We start from the raw sequence: 14,645 nt of genomic DNA, 5'->3' as shown, positions 1-14,645 counted from the left end.
AGCGTGTTTACCTTGGGAGGAGCGCGACGGTGGAGGAACAACATAAGAGCTGCGGGAAAGCAAAGAATGGCATTTACTTGGCAAATGTCGACGGAAGACTGTCGTCTTTTGTCGACATTCGCAACGAAAAGAGCAGATACGTGGCCTTTTTTTTTTTTTTGACCTTCTTCAGATTAGGTGCATCCGAAGACGAGTGCGGCGAAATTTCGAATAAAGCACTACCTTGAGAACGCAATTCACTGAACGTCGTGGCTGCAAGCGAGATTGGTGAGCATGGTTGTGCCGGTCAAAGAACTTCTAAAAGTAATCTGCAGAAATACTCCTTATGATAATGAATTTATGCTCGTTCTGAAAAGAAAGAGGAAGAGAAAAAAGATCTCTAGGAACTATGCATCCAGTTACAAGTTTCTACATCGCTGAAATAAACAAACCGGCCACAAACTACGGTTTTTCATGGAGGCAACGTGAAGTAGGTGCTCGCACACCGCCACCTGACACAGGGCTTTTTACCCCCAATTTTAAGAGACAGAAAATAAAAGAAATGGCATAAAATAAAAATGGGGAACCCTTTGAAAGCCTCACCTTCCTACTACACTAGCGGGCCGGGGGCAGGAAACCCATGGAAAACGGGTGCCAGATGACCGAGCTACGTCACTGCGCCCAACTATTTCAGTGCTCTGCTCTTGCGGCGTGCTGTTTTGTCGCGTACTGTTTTGTCGCTGTGCTCTTTTGTCGCTGTGCCCTTTGTCGCGTCCTGTTTTGACGTTTCGCTGTTTTATCGCTATGCTGTTTTGTCGCCGGTCTGTATTGTAGGTGATGTTTTCGTATACACACAGCTAACATAGTCACGCCGCAGATATTTCACACTGAATTTGGTGGCTGTACAAGCTATGTATGGGTAACAATGGTAGCAGCTACCTAGACGCAGCGGTGCCGCCGGGAACAAGCAAGTCGTTGTTTGTTTGCCCAGATTATTAGGTCGGTAAACCACCTTTGTCATGTAATTTTTATTAAAACCACGAGTACGGGAGCACACGGTGGCCACAACAACAACGACAAAAAAAAACGTGTTCGCATAAGATTGGAAGTGTGTTCTAGCAGACGACAATATAATCCGGCAATATGAGTGGCGTCGCTCGTACGTTGTGCCACTTTATGTCCTCGAGGCCAATAGCAAGTCAACCTTTTATGCAACAGAATATTGAGTCAATTCATGCTCATTTAGGAGCACTTATCTAAACGAAGCGATGTTTGTAGCTGTATTTTAATGAGTAGCATTCTTTGTCCACTAACTTTGCGTTTTCGGTTGTTTGGTCCAAATTTTGAAACGCTTTTTCGTTCTGCGAAAAACAACCAGCGCCATCTGTGTGCCTTGGGTAATAGCGCGTCAGGACGAAGTATTCATAGGTAAAACCCTTCCAAACTATTATCACCATATTTCCCAACCTTACATACGAAGGTAAGTGGGGGCAAGTGATTTATTGAAATAGAAAAGGGAAAATAAGTGGACTGGGGATGTTTCGAACTCATTTGGGAGTCCACCAGCATATATCCAGTCCGGGGGGAGGGGGAGGGGGAATTAAAGGGGATAGGTGAGGACAAATTGGGACAGAAAAAGAGGGAGAGAAAGAAAGAAATAAGGAGGGCGTAAGGATGACTGACAGGCATTGGGCAACAGCGGTTTGATGAGGTCGGTCTCCTCGAGGCTTCCCGCCGGGGGCCCGCCAGGAAAAGCAGGCCCATGAGGGTGTGGCTGGCAGCCCGAGACGCTGGGGTGCGGACCGAAGCTCTGCTCTCAGGGCACCGTGGCGGCGGCAGGAGCAGAGCAGGTGCTCCAGGGTCTCGTGCTCTGGGTAGTCCGCACATGTGGGAGGCGACCAGTGGCCTTGCCAGTGCAAGTGGGCTGTCACATTTCAGCAATCGACCCGCATGCGGAGGAGTATGGAGCGGGCGTCCCTGCTGGTGCGGCCAGGCAGGACCTGGGGAGCTTGGTCGCTGATGACTCTGGGGTCCGGGTGCATCGTCACCACCTCCCGCACCAGGATGGGTTGTGCGGCGTCGAAGGGCATCAGGTCGCGGAGGCAGGGGCCCCTGCCTGGCGAGCAGCACCTCTGGCCAGGGTGTCAGCCACCTCATTTCCGGTGATGCGGGCATGAGGTGGCAACCAGTGGAGCCGCAGGTCACAACCGAGGGACTCCACCAGGGGAAGCTGCAGCTACAGCTCCACGTAGCCGCTGGAGCTCGATGGCTGGTCCGCCGCTCGCAGTCGCAAGAGAGCGGGCCGGGAGTCGGCGAGGACGACGGCCCCCTGAATCTGGTTGGCCTTCTCCAGGAGCAGGTCTGCAGCAAGGTGCAGCCCAGCCAGCTCTGCATGGGTGGAGGTGGCGGGGAAGGGCAGGCAGCACACTCGACTGGTGCCAAGCGCCATGGCCGTGGAGGCGCGGCTCCAACTCTACCCATGGATGGTTGCACGGAACCGTCCGTGTAGAGCTACAGGAGGTCGGCCGTCTCGTCCTGCAGGAGGCCAGCAACCTCCTGGTGGATAGACTGGGTTGGTGTTGACCGCTTGCTACGAAATCCTGGGTGGACCAACTGACAGCTTCAACCTCTCGGCCCAGCGTCTACTAGAAGAGAGGGCACGGACAGTCAGCCTAGTCCGAGGAAGCCCGGACTAGGGACACACCCCACAAGGCAGAGGCCCCAACGTCACCCTCCTGCTCAAGATAAAGAAAATGTTAATCAATCAATCAATCAATCAATCAATCAATCAATCAATCAATCAATCAATCAATCAATCAATCAATCAATCAATCAATCAATCAATCAATCAATCAGTGAATTAACCCTTGCTGTTAAAGGAACTGTGCAGACAATGTACATCTATGTTTTGGTCGAAAGAGTTAGCCTTTGATAACTTGCTCACTACATTCCGGTGCCGTAAAACGTTGTTTTCGACGGAAAAAGACCGCTTATCGAATTTACCTCCATACAAGGTCAGCAGGGGCACCCCTCATGAGGTACAAAAACGTAGTAATCAGCGTGTCATCTTCAGGCTAATATTTCAGCGACACTACCAAATGGAACCACACGCATCACTCCAATCGCACTATCTTGTTTATTCGAGGTAGCTTTTTTTGGCGCTCGCCAATGAGACGAACTTTACTCCCCGTGAAATCATAGATGTGTTGGCGGTGAGTGCGACCACGGGCGGCGGCTTAGGGATGTCGGCTTAGGGATTCTCGCATTTGCCGTCTGCTTCACTCGGGCTCGCTCTCCCTGCTGTTTCTTTGCGCTAGGTTGACGTCTGATGCTTGCCCACAGCCGATTTTGCGTATGCGTAACTTTTAATCATAACTGTAGACTGAAAAGCACATACACTAGCTGAATTCATGATTTAAAGTATAGTTTTGGATACCGCTACGGAAGAAACATTGCGGGCGTAGCCCCATTCCTTGCGAAGCCGGTCCTGTGCGGAGCGCGAAGAGTCGGAGCTAGGCGTCAGCTTCTGTATTAAAGGACCATGAAGACAAAATACAACTTCGTGTAATTTGAAAGAACTAGGATTCAGTATCTCACTCAGCTCCATTACAGCCCTAAAAGATGTTTTTTTAACCAAAAAAAATAGCAAGAAGTATTTAAAAACTTTCAAATTTTGCGCCACAGTGACGTGTTATGAGAAAGAATGACGTCATACGGACCAGCAATAAAACATAATTTTCAGTGCGTTAACTGCACGTTAGCATTCAAGTGATGCGGTTAAATGGAACTAGAGGCCCCATTACAGACGTCCCGTCACGTGTAGTCGTTACAGGTTAGTTAGGCGGCGGCCAATCGCACAAACATGGTTCCGTGACGCCATAGAAAAGTTGCGAGAAATTGGCTAGGGGGTCGCGATTGCTTCACACGTTTTCTTTAATATCTCCGTTATTTGTTCGAAGATTGCGATGATATTGGTATCATTGTTATCGGGACTATGCTGTCTTTCTAATAAACCCAACTTGTATTTTGCTTCATGGCTCCTTTAAGCACTTTTCAAACAAAGGGAACAGTCAGCTGCTAGTAACCGACAACAGCGAAGATACAAGACCAAAACAAATTCCAGGCCTTCGAGGCTGTAGGCTTTGGCAGAAGGCATTACGATTCCCGGTAAGGTAAAACAGTTTTCGCAACCTTTCCGAACGCTGGAAGGTATTGTATCACATCACTTACGCTGTCATGGCATGAAAGTATGCCTACATTCACTATGGGCTGCAAAAAACTGTAGGTTTAGTTCCAAATAACCCACTGTGTGTATAGGCGCGTGTTGGTTTTCTACCAGGCTTCCAACCAGTATGGAGGATTGAGCAAAACGAGTCCCGTCTACAGTAAAGATACAGTAACACTATGTTTGTTCAGACCTGGAGGGATAGTTCGGTATATTTCCCACAGCCATATCTTCTTAATATTTATAGCGCTTTCCATTGGGCGAACAGGAGCACTTCTAACTGCACCCAATGTGCTCTCGCGAGTTCTGGCGTCTTCCAGTGGTCGGGCAGGAGCGGGGGCGTTGCGTTTCATTGGTCGAGGAGGAGCACTTTTTTGGAGCCGAGAGCAGCACAGAGCAGTTCTCGGTGCTCCGTCGCCAGCGGCGGAGTAACAGGGAACGCCGAGGAAGTCACATGACCTCTTTTACGTCATTTCTGGTTTTATCCCCGGGTGGCGGAGGAAAAATGGCGGAATCCAGCAGCCGCGATAGTCGCCCAGTGCGTACGGCAGCAGCTAAGCGCGGCCGTCTGGACGATGCTGCTACTTTTAGATGATGGAAGCACCACAGATTGAAGCGCAAACTCATCATCGGACAGCAGCAGCAGCAGCGACGATGACGACGATTTGGCATTGCATGAGTTTATGTTCGAGTACCTGTTCCACCCGCCGGAGCAGCGACCGAAGGTAGAGTCGTATCTGGAAAAGACGACGGATGCTGTTATCGTTCGCAGCTAATTTTCGGGAGATACGATGGTGACCCTATCATGGACATGAACATCCGCTCGGCTTCTTCATTCGTCGCCTTGCGGAAGACAGCCACAAAACCACCGGCACGTATCTGGCAAAACTGGCGAGGAACAGCGTGCGGACAACACGAGCGCGCGAAATGCTCCGGGAAGCGAGAGCGGGAAAAGTTTGGTCACATGACTCTTGACATCACGCCCTCCCCCTCTTTTCACGCTCCCGGAGCAGCGCGAATGTTTCATTCGCGGAACGAAAGCACACGTCCCCGTTACTCCCGTGCGCTGCTCTGTCTGCTCGCTCCACTTGCTCCTGTTCTCCCAATGGAATTCGCCATTAGATATGCGTTGTAGGAAAACTGCACTCAATAGGAGGAGGAGGAGGGCGAGGAGGAGGAGAAAATTTCATTTACAGTAAAATAGAGCTGATTAGCTGGCCGGGTCCTAGCTCAGTCCAGGACCAAAGATTTAATGTAATTTTCCAATTCATAGAACGCCATCCCAAGTAGAACAGTATTTGTTCTTTACGCCTGGAAGGGTTCGAAAGCAATAAAGAGCTGCTTGGAAATATTCATCGGTTGATATTTCTTGTAATACATGCACGTATACTATTTTTTGCGTTCGTTAGCGAGGATATCAAGCCTTCAACACCGTAATCATGTCATAATTGTTCGGGTTGAGAATAAGTTCGTTATGATAACGATGGTTAGGATAGAAATTCGGACCGCAAAAGCCGCCTTCGAGTACTCTGGACAAAGTTGTCTTGGGCGCTATCGCAATGGCTTAGGACAAACCTTCTCAATGTATTTACATCTGAATAACACACTGTGGATCTGAATAACACACTTGCACGCAGCCATAACGAAAGCCAATTTGTAAACAGCCTGGGAATATATGCCGTATAGCCCGAAGAAAATATCCTGACTTTCCTGACTTTGCGGGTGCGAGAAGAAGAAGAAGAAGAAGCCGGCGTATCAGCTGCCTTGTATTTCGGCTCTCTTTTACTGTGGTATTTTGCTATTTGTGCAATCATTTCCACAAGAACGCCTGCCTCTTCACGGAGGTTTTCCCCGTATGCATCGCCGGGGTCCTCCTTGGAGTCCGCCGCCATGATAGGCCACCGCAGACCGAGTGATGCTGCCACCGCAGATCCCATCATGGCCCCCCCTGCTGAGGAGCGCTTAGCTGCCCCTACGGAGGACTCACCATCTGTGCCACCGGTACCCTGCGACGACGACAACACTGGTGATGCCCCCTCTTCCCAAGGAGACGATGCCACGATAGTGGGTGAAGGAGAAGACGTCGCTGAGATGACTGACGCGGACGAGGAAGGCTTTAAGCTGGTGAGCCTGTGATCGTGTCCCCGACTAAAAGCGACCACGACCTCGGGAAGGTGAACCCCATCACCCTGTTCTCAGAGTTTCAATCTCTCCTGGGAAAGGCTCCGATTCGGAGTAGATTCACTGCTCAAGGTGCCCTGCTTCTTGACGTAGCCACGGAGAACGATGTAAATGCTTTGCTGCGATGTGACCGAATCCGTGGAATTACAGTGTCTGCCCGCCTACCTCACTCGTACGTGAAGAACACGTGCATCATCAAAGGTGTACATGTGCCCAAGTGGTACACGGAGGAGGACCTTCTGAGCTATCTCAAGCCTCAAGGAGTTCTGCATGTGAGAAGGATTACGTGTCGGACTGGCTCTTCGGGAGATAACTCGAAAACGACCCCATCTGATGCCGTAGTGTTGTCGTTCGCCCCACACTGAACGGCCGAACATGATTAACCTCGGATTTACAAGGCACGCAACGGCCGATTACACGGATAGCCCTCCACGTTGCTTCAAGTGTCAACGCTTTGGGCTCGTCTAGAAATTCTGCAAAGGAGAGCAACGCTGTAAACGGTGTGGTGGCCAGCATGACTTTCAGCAATGCAAGGAAAACTTTGCCTGCGCCAATTGCGGCGGCGATCACCCTGCAAGTTTCGGCGGGTGCCCATTTCGCGTTAGCGCACTACACAGGAGGAAGGCTTTCATTGAGGGACCCAAATCACCTCCACCGCCACCAGACAGTGACAGTTTTCCGGTCCTGCTTTCACAGGAGTCCTTAAAGGCGACAAAAAGCACGGAATCTAGCGCCAGCGTTGTACAACCAGAGCCACGAGATTCCTGCACCACTCCTGCAGTCCAACGCGGACGCGATCAGTACGCCAACGTCTTGAGGGAGCGTCGTGCCCTTTCAAGGGAAGTCAAGGTAGACGACTATTCAAAAGTTGTACGAGCCCTTTTTACAGCCCTCCGGTCCCACCTTGCTTCCATGACACCAAGCTTCTTCAAAACCATTCTGGAGACCAGGCTGAACCTGGAACCTGTCATTTTGGGGTTTACTGTGACGCTCCTACCACAGTTTAATGTCCCTTCGGAGCATCATGACCTCTAATTCAAGATTCTTTCGGGATGAAGTCAAACGCGCCACCATACTCCAATGGAATGCAAGAGGCCTCAAGCCCCGTTTTTCGGACTTTAAACAGTTTGTGTTTATAAACAATTTCCCCATCATCGTCATTTGCGAACCGAACGCCACGGACGCGTTCAGGCTCTCTGGATATGAAGCATTTGTGTCACCAGCTAGTGATGCTTCTAGTAAAGTTCTGGTTTTCGTCCGACGGGAACTAACATATGGTCTCCATTCTGTTTATTTATCTCCTTCAGGACGCTTCGATTCCAACAGATTATACAAAATCATCAGAGACACCCCTGGTCCTTGGGTCCTTATGGGGGACTTTAATGCCCATCATATGCTCTGGGGAAGCCACAGAAATGATCCAAGAGGTCGAAAACTGGTTTCACTGGCGTCCCGTCATGAGCTTTGCTGCGTCAACGATGGCAGCCCAACATTTCTTCGCGGTACGACGTATAGTAGCTGTCTGGATTTGGCTTTTGTATCGAGAAGTCTCATTGACAGCATTCAATGGTTCACAGACATGGAAACCCGTGGAAGTGACCACCTTCCAACATACCTGAGGATCGAGGGCTTTGATGGTTTTCTTCCTGGGAAAATCATTCAACGAATAGACTGGAAGAGGTTTAAATCTCGCATGGAAGATCTCTGCTGCGAAGGGCTCTCCTCGACTTTTGAAAGTGCCGTAACCAGCCCAGCACTGCGCAAGATTCCATGCGTTTTTTTCGGGTACATCCCAAGCTTACAGTATTTGACGAAGTGCTAGAACATCTTAGAGCTATTCGTCGTCGTGCAGAACGAAGATACAGGCGCACTAAGCCTATTCATGACCTTCGGGAGGCCTGACGTACACAGAAAAAATTCAACGTCGCATTGTACAAGTACAAGCACAGCGCTGGAAATCGTTCTGCGAGAAACTTGATCCTCGGAAACCTCTACCTCACATCTGGAACACTGTCAGGGGCCTTCGAACAACAACACAGCAACGTCGGCGTTTCAGTGCTTTGGCGCTTCATCAGAAACGCCGAGAGGTCGACGTAGCGGAGGACTTTTGCTTAAGAATCGCCAATGGTCCAGCTTCGACCAGCCAAGCGGACATACGCGTCGTCCCCGTATCACGCGACTCCTGCATGGACGTCCCATTTTCAATGGAAGAGCTCGATGCGGCGTTACATCTGTGCCGAAGTAGATCTTCACCAGGACCAGACGGAGTGACGTACGCCGCCCTGCGTCACCTTGTCCAAGAAGCCCGTCACACTCTTTTGTATCGGCTGAACCAGTCATGGCAAGATGGTTTGGTCCCTGAGGATTGGAAGGGTAACCGCCTGGTCTCAGTTCTTAAAGCAGGCAAGTCTCCCCTTAACCCGGCATCAGATCGTCCTATAGCCCTTGCAAGCTGCATTGGAAAATTAATGGAAAGGATGGTTTTAGGTCGTTTGGAATGGTACCTTGAGAGTTGTAAAATTTACCGCCATGCTATGGCTGGATTCCGACACGGACGTTCATCCATCGACAGCGTAATTGACCTTGTCACATCGGTACAGCACAACAAATCACTCAAACGTTTGTCAGCCGCTTTGTTTTGTGGGGATCCTGGCGCCCGACGCGGCTCTTTTCCCCCTTTCTCCTTCGTCTCCTTCGAGTTGCTGGCTCGTCTCGGCGCCGCTGTGTAGAGCCGAGCCGTCTTCTAAAACTCCTGCAACCGTTGCGGCGATAAAACACTGTCACGCAGCGGGGGGGGCTCCGCCCTGGTGTTGGAGCTAACCTCACCTCATTGGCCCGTTTGAACGATGCCCGAACACCACCCTCGCCAGGACGCGAACGCGCGCCCTGCGCGGGGGTCCGTTCGGGAAGACGCTCAGGAGGACAGCCGAAGGTGCGTAACTATTTTCTCACCGCCCGGTCGCAGCTCGTTTGCGCCGGCTCTAAGCCGCTAGCCCTTCCGGCTGCCGGCCCGTGCCTTCGGTTGATCCTCAGTCCGTTCACTCACATATTAGCCGTACCTGACACTCGACGATCGCGCCGTGCGGTACGCGCCTGGGAACGGAAGGACAGTGTCTTTCTATTGCGAGCCCATCGGCCAGCACCCCCAGATTTTGCCCTTATTGCTGAGCCCACCGGTTCAGCGCGCCGAGGACGCGCACACTTGCGCGTGGCGCCAGATCGCCCATCGTCCCTTTCCACCCACGGGGATGTTGAACTGTAACTAAAGGGGTTGGCGCGAATAAACGCCTTCTGATGTACTACACTGGGCTTATTCCTTTGTCGCCCTCTACTCCACCTGCCCAACAGAGGCGGTGTTGAGCTGGCGCGACGGCGTCTCAGTTCCGTGAGCGTTCTCAAATAGCTCGAACCCGCGGTGGCTCCTCGCAATGTGCATGAGTGCATGCCTTATGCAATGCTAGGGTGGTGCATATTGTGAGGTAGAGACCACAAACTGGCGCCCAACGTGGGGCCATTGGCTCATTAGCCTTTGGCCGCTAATTAAGCTGAGTACGCAACCGGAATCAGTCTTATTGCTTATCCGCTAGCGGTAGCTGCTACGGGGACGAGGCGACTGCCCCTCCGTACGCGAGTGTGCGTGCACCCCTCGTTAACGCAGACCCACGGGGGAGTGCGGAGGCGCGACCACGCCACACCTGGAGTGGCAGTACCCGTATTCCGGGAGAAAGGCCACAGCCGCCACCCGGAGCGGTGTACGCGAGATTTCTGCTTTCGCCGGCCCCTGTGGGTAGAGATAGCAAGATGCCCTTAGGCTCGTTTATTGCTCCTTACGGAGCTTACGCAGGGCAGCCTGAACCGGAGGCTTCTACTGTGAGGGATTTTTGCCCGTTGGTTGCGAACGCGAACGGCCCCGCACAGTGGTCTGTCCCGGCTTCTTGCGGGCACCCCCGCTGTGCAGCCACGAGTTTCGCTCCCCCGCCACCATCCGGAGCGGGGCTCCTGCCTAATTGCGCGCAGCCAGAGCCCGTGCTGTCTACGCTCGCCGAATTCGGCGCAAGTGATGCAGGCGCTGCAGCCGCCCCCGCGGGTTTTGAACGACCGCAGACGAGCCTGAACGGTTGCCAGCTTCATTCCGGCAACGGCCTCTTTTCGGAGACTGCTCCTCTCATTGAGCTTGGGGCCACGACCCCATCGCTCGAACGAGCTGCCGAAGCACCGTGGAATACATTGAGTGCGCAGCATTTGCTGCAAAACGCCGCCCAAATGGTCCAGTCCCTGTCTGGCGCGGTTGAGGCACTCCTCACTGCCCGCAAGCCCGTTCGCCCGGCTATCAAGCTGACCGCACCGACATACCGCGGCTATGGCGATCTGACCAGCGCCAGAGATTTCCTCGATTCGCTGGCGCACTACCAGCAGGCTATGGGGCTGGACGATGAGGAAATCCTCACCCGCATTGTTCCAGTGACATTGACGGAAACGGCGGCTAGGTGGTACCGGCTCAGTGGCCACCGTGCAGCGAATCTTGGGGAATTCCGCGCGGCATTCCTGCGTGAATTCCTACCAGCGGACTACGAGCGTAGGATGCGGCGAGAGCTGGAGCTCCGGACACAGGCTCCCGAGGAATCTTTGCAGGAGTTTGTACGAGCTATGGATGAGTTGTTTGCTATTGCTGAGCCCCACGCCTCGAGCGAGGAGCGCGTTGAGCGCGTAATCCGGCAGGCACATCCAACCTTTTCGGCCTACCTGCGTGGAGGTCGTTTCCGCGATCTCGAGGAGCTGGCTGTCGAGGCGAAGCGCATCCAAGGCGATATTCTAGCCGCGCGCGCCTACCGTCCGCCGCCTCCGGCGAGTGAGTCGCTCGAGCCAAGGTGCGCGTGGAACGGGCCGCTGCCGTTGCCCCGGAGGCACGAAACCGCAGACCCCTCAGCGGCGCGTTTGTCGAGCGGGTCAAATGAGGGATGGGGACTGAGCGAACGCGCCCTGGACCCCTACACCTACGCAAGGCGCGCAGCCTCCGCTGTGCCGGCCCAGCAGAGAGCAGGCAATTGCGGGCCTTTCGGACGTGGAACGCGCAACAACGGGCCCACAGGCCTTGTCCCGCCAAGGAGCCCATCCAATGCTGCACCGTTCTCCCAGCCTAGTTTGCCCGGACGCAGTGTGCCCGAGGGTGTCGGAGCGGGGAGAAATGCGCGCAGTGAGCCACCCTCGGGCCTGGTTCCATGGCGTCCCAGGGAGGGAGGTGCTGCTCGCAACCAAGCGCGAGGAGGAGTGAGATGTTTCCGCTGCAGAGCGGTTGGGCACATGGTCAGAGAGTGCCCTGTGGAGGCATCTCTGGCGGGAAACGCCGACGGCGGTCGTTTGTGATCGCACAGACGACCGAAACCCCGCTCGCTCCCTCTGCGTGCCGTGCAGGCCTTTTAACCGGCGGAAACGCGCCGTTTATTCCGGTCAGAATCGCTGGCCGCGAATTTGCGGCTCTCTTGGACACGGGTGCCAGCGCATCGTTGTTCAGTGAGGAGGTTTTGTCCCACCTGCGAGAGCATTCGGTGCATTTGAGGGACTGCCGAACGACGTTCAACCTGGCGAAAGGCGTGGCGCAGTCGGCTGGCGCTGCGAGGTTGACGGTCAGATGGGGGGACCGGGTGAGACGCACTCGTTTCATTCACCTCCCAGGGCTCAGTGTGCCCGTGATTCTCGGTCGAGATTTTCTCCTGAAAACTGGAATTACCGTTGACATTATGAATGGCGGCTATCGCGAAGCAGCATTCTCGCTGCTGAAGCCATTCATTAGGCCGCCGTCGCCCGCGCCTGCTACTGAAGAGAAGGCGCCGGATGCGCGCGGCGTTGAGCGCTCTGAGGAAATTCCCCGCGCTGAAAGATCAGCATTTTCCGGTCCCCAGCGGGATCGGACGGCTACGCACGGAGCACCGCATCCACTCATAGCCAATGCGGTTGACTTGGATCACTCGCAGCAGGTCCGTCTAACGAGACTGCTAAATCGGTACGACGAGATTTTTACCGAGAGACCTGGCTGCACCGACCTGGTGACTCACAGGATCGAAACTGGAGACGCGCTTCCTCTGAAGTGCAACCCAAGGCCCATCAGTCTGTCCAAAAGGCAGGTGACCGATAAGCTGCTGGACGAGATGTTAAAGGATGGCGTAATTCGCCGCTCTCGCAGCGCCTGGGCGTCTCCAATCGTGCTGGTGCTGAAGAAAGACGGCACCTACCGGCTCTGCGTCGATTACCGCCGCCTGAATGCACTGACTAGAAAGGATGCCTATCCGCTCCCTACGATCAGCTCCGTAGTAGGAAACCTGGGAGGCGCGAGGTATTTTACCACGCTGGATGCTTCAAAGGGGTACCTACAGGTCCGGATGGATGAGAGTGATCAGAGCAAAACGGCTTTCACGTGCCACAGAGGACTCTTCGAGTTCACTCGCATGCCTTTTGGCCTTTGCAATGGTCCTGCGACGTTTCAGAGGCTCATGGACCGCGTCCTAGGGGAAGCCAAATGGTCACACGCCATGTGCTATCTGGACGACATCGTGATTTATTCACGAACCTTCGAGGAGCACCTGCGCCATGTCGCCGACGTGCTCGAGAGGGTGCGGGCTGCGGGTATGACGTTGAACCCCGCGAAGGCCCAGATTGCGCAGACCCGAGTTTCACTGCTGGGGTTTACGCTCGGCGGCGGCTCCATCGAGCCTGATCGGGAGAAGCTCAGAGCAATCCTTGAATTCCCTACGCCGAAGGACGTGCGCGGCCTCCGCCGCTTCTTGGGAATGGCCAATTTCTACCGGTCGTTCATTCCGTCCTGTGCCCGCGTGCAGGCACCCCTGACAAAGTTGTTGTCGAAATATGCCGCGTGGCGATGGGAGCCCGAACACGAACAAGCGTTTCGTCACCTGTCTAACGCCATTGCAGAGACAGCGCAACTTAGGCTCCCCGACCTGACCAGAGAGTTCGTTGTGCAAACAGACGCCAGCGATCTGGGACTGGGGGGCTGAGACTGCTCTGGGCATGCATGTATTTCTACTGTGCCGTCTTTTGCATGCCTGGGCGATGGCCGGTCAACTCTTCTCAGACCGGCGAGGGCATTTAAGGAGAGGGGAGTGTGGGGATCCTGGCGCCCGACGCGGCTCTTTTCCCCCTTTCTCCTTCGTCTCCTTCGAGTTGCTGGCTCGTCTCGGCGCCGCTGTGTAGAGCCGAGCCGTCTTCTAAAACTCCTGCAACCGTTGCGGCGATAAAACACTGTCACGCAGCGGGGGGGGCTCCGCCCTGGTGTTGGAGCTAACCTCACCTCATTGGCCCGTTTGAACGATGCCCGAACACCACCCTCGCCAGGACGCGAACGCGCGCCCTGCGCGGGGGTCCGTTCGGGAAGACGCTCAGGAGTACAGCCGAAGGTGCGTAACTATTTTCTCACCGCCCGGTCGCAGCTCTTTTGCGCCGGCTCTAAGCCGCTAGCCCTTCCGGCTGCCGGCCCGTGCCTTCGGTTGATCCTCAGTCCGTTCACTCACATATTAGCCGTACCTGACACTCGACGATCGCGCCGTGCGGTACGCGCCTGGGAACGGAAGGACAGTGTCTTTCTATTGCGAGCCCATCGGCCAGCACCCCCAGATTTTGCCCTTATTGCTGAGCCCACCGGTTCAGCGCGCCGAGGACGCGCACACTTGCGCGTGGCGCCAGATCGCCCATCGTCCCTTTCCACCCACGGGGATGTTGAACTGTAACTAAAGGGGTTGGCGCGAATAAACGCCTTCTGATGTACTACACTGGGCTTATTCCTTTGTCGCCCTCTACTCCACCTGCCCAACAGAGGCGGTGTTGAGCTGGCGCGACGGCGTCTCAGTTCCGTGAGCGTTCTCAAATAGCTCGAACCCGCGGTGGCTCCTCGCAATGTGCATGAGTGCATGCCTTATGCAATGCTAGGGTGGTGCATATTGTGAGGTAGAGACCACAGTTTCTAGACATAAAAGGAGCGTACGATTACGTAATACATGACGCCGTTCTTGGCGGCCTACAAGATGCAGGAGTCGGTGGACGGACATTTAGATGGATCCAAAGCTTTCTATCAGGAAGATATTTTTTCGTTGAGACTTCAGATGGCCCAACATCACAGCACTTTGTTTCTCGTGGAGTCCCGCAAGGAAGTGTGCTTAGCCCTACATTGTTTAACCTCGCGTTGATAGGACTTACTACCGCATTACCGACCAACGTCCACCTCTCCATCTATGCTGATGACATCTGCATT

At 54.0% G+C, this 14,645-nt stretch overlaps 1 protein-coding gene and 1 long non-coding RNA gene across 2 annotated transcripts in view; one reads left to right on the top strand and one right to left on the bottom strand.

Annotated features, from left to right (window-relative positions):
- Positions 1-1,032: 1,032 nt before the first annotated feature.
- The window catches only part of LOC144167549 (uncharacterized), a 28,586-nt gene continuing 14,973 nt past the window's right edge, over positions 1,033-14,645 (bottom strand). Inside the window, exon 2 of the long non-coding RNA XR_013322030.1 lies at positions 1,033-2,624. This is a non-coding gene — a long non-coding RNA (uncharacterized LOC144167549). The remainder of the gene's footprint in view (positions 2,625-14,645) is intronic.
- On the top strand, positions 10,359-12,136 carry LOC144167548 (uncharacterized). Its single transcript, XM_077696780.1, has one exon. It carries the CDS (start codon positions 10,649-10,651, stop codon positions 11,747-11,749), a length of 1,101 nt encoding a protein of 366 aa, XP_077552906.1. The 5' UTR covers positions 10,359-10,648; the 3' UTR covers positions 11,750-12,136.

Source organism: Haemaphysalis longicornis, unplaced genomic scaffold (genome assembly GCF_048455015.1).
Source record: "Haemaphysalis longicornis isolate Haplotype H1 unplaced genomic scaffold, Haemaphysalis longicornis Haplotype H1 scaffold_2, whole genome shotgun sequence".
In the NCBI taxonomy this organism is placed as follows: domain Eukaryota; kingdom Metazoa; phylum Arthropoda; class Arachnida; order Ixodida; family Ixodidae; genus Haemaphysalis; species Haemaphysalis longicornis.
This window is presented reverse-complemented; position numbering and strand designations above follow the sequence as displayed.

Bases quoted from the DNA above. Each gene is read 5' to 3' on its own strand.
- LOC144167548 (XM_077696780.1), top strand. From the start codon at position 10,649: ATGGTCCAGTCCCTGTCTGGCGCGGTTGAGGCACTCCTCACTGCCCGC.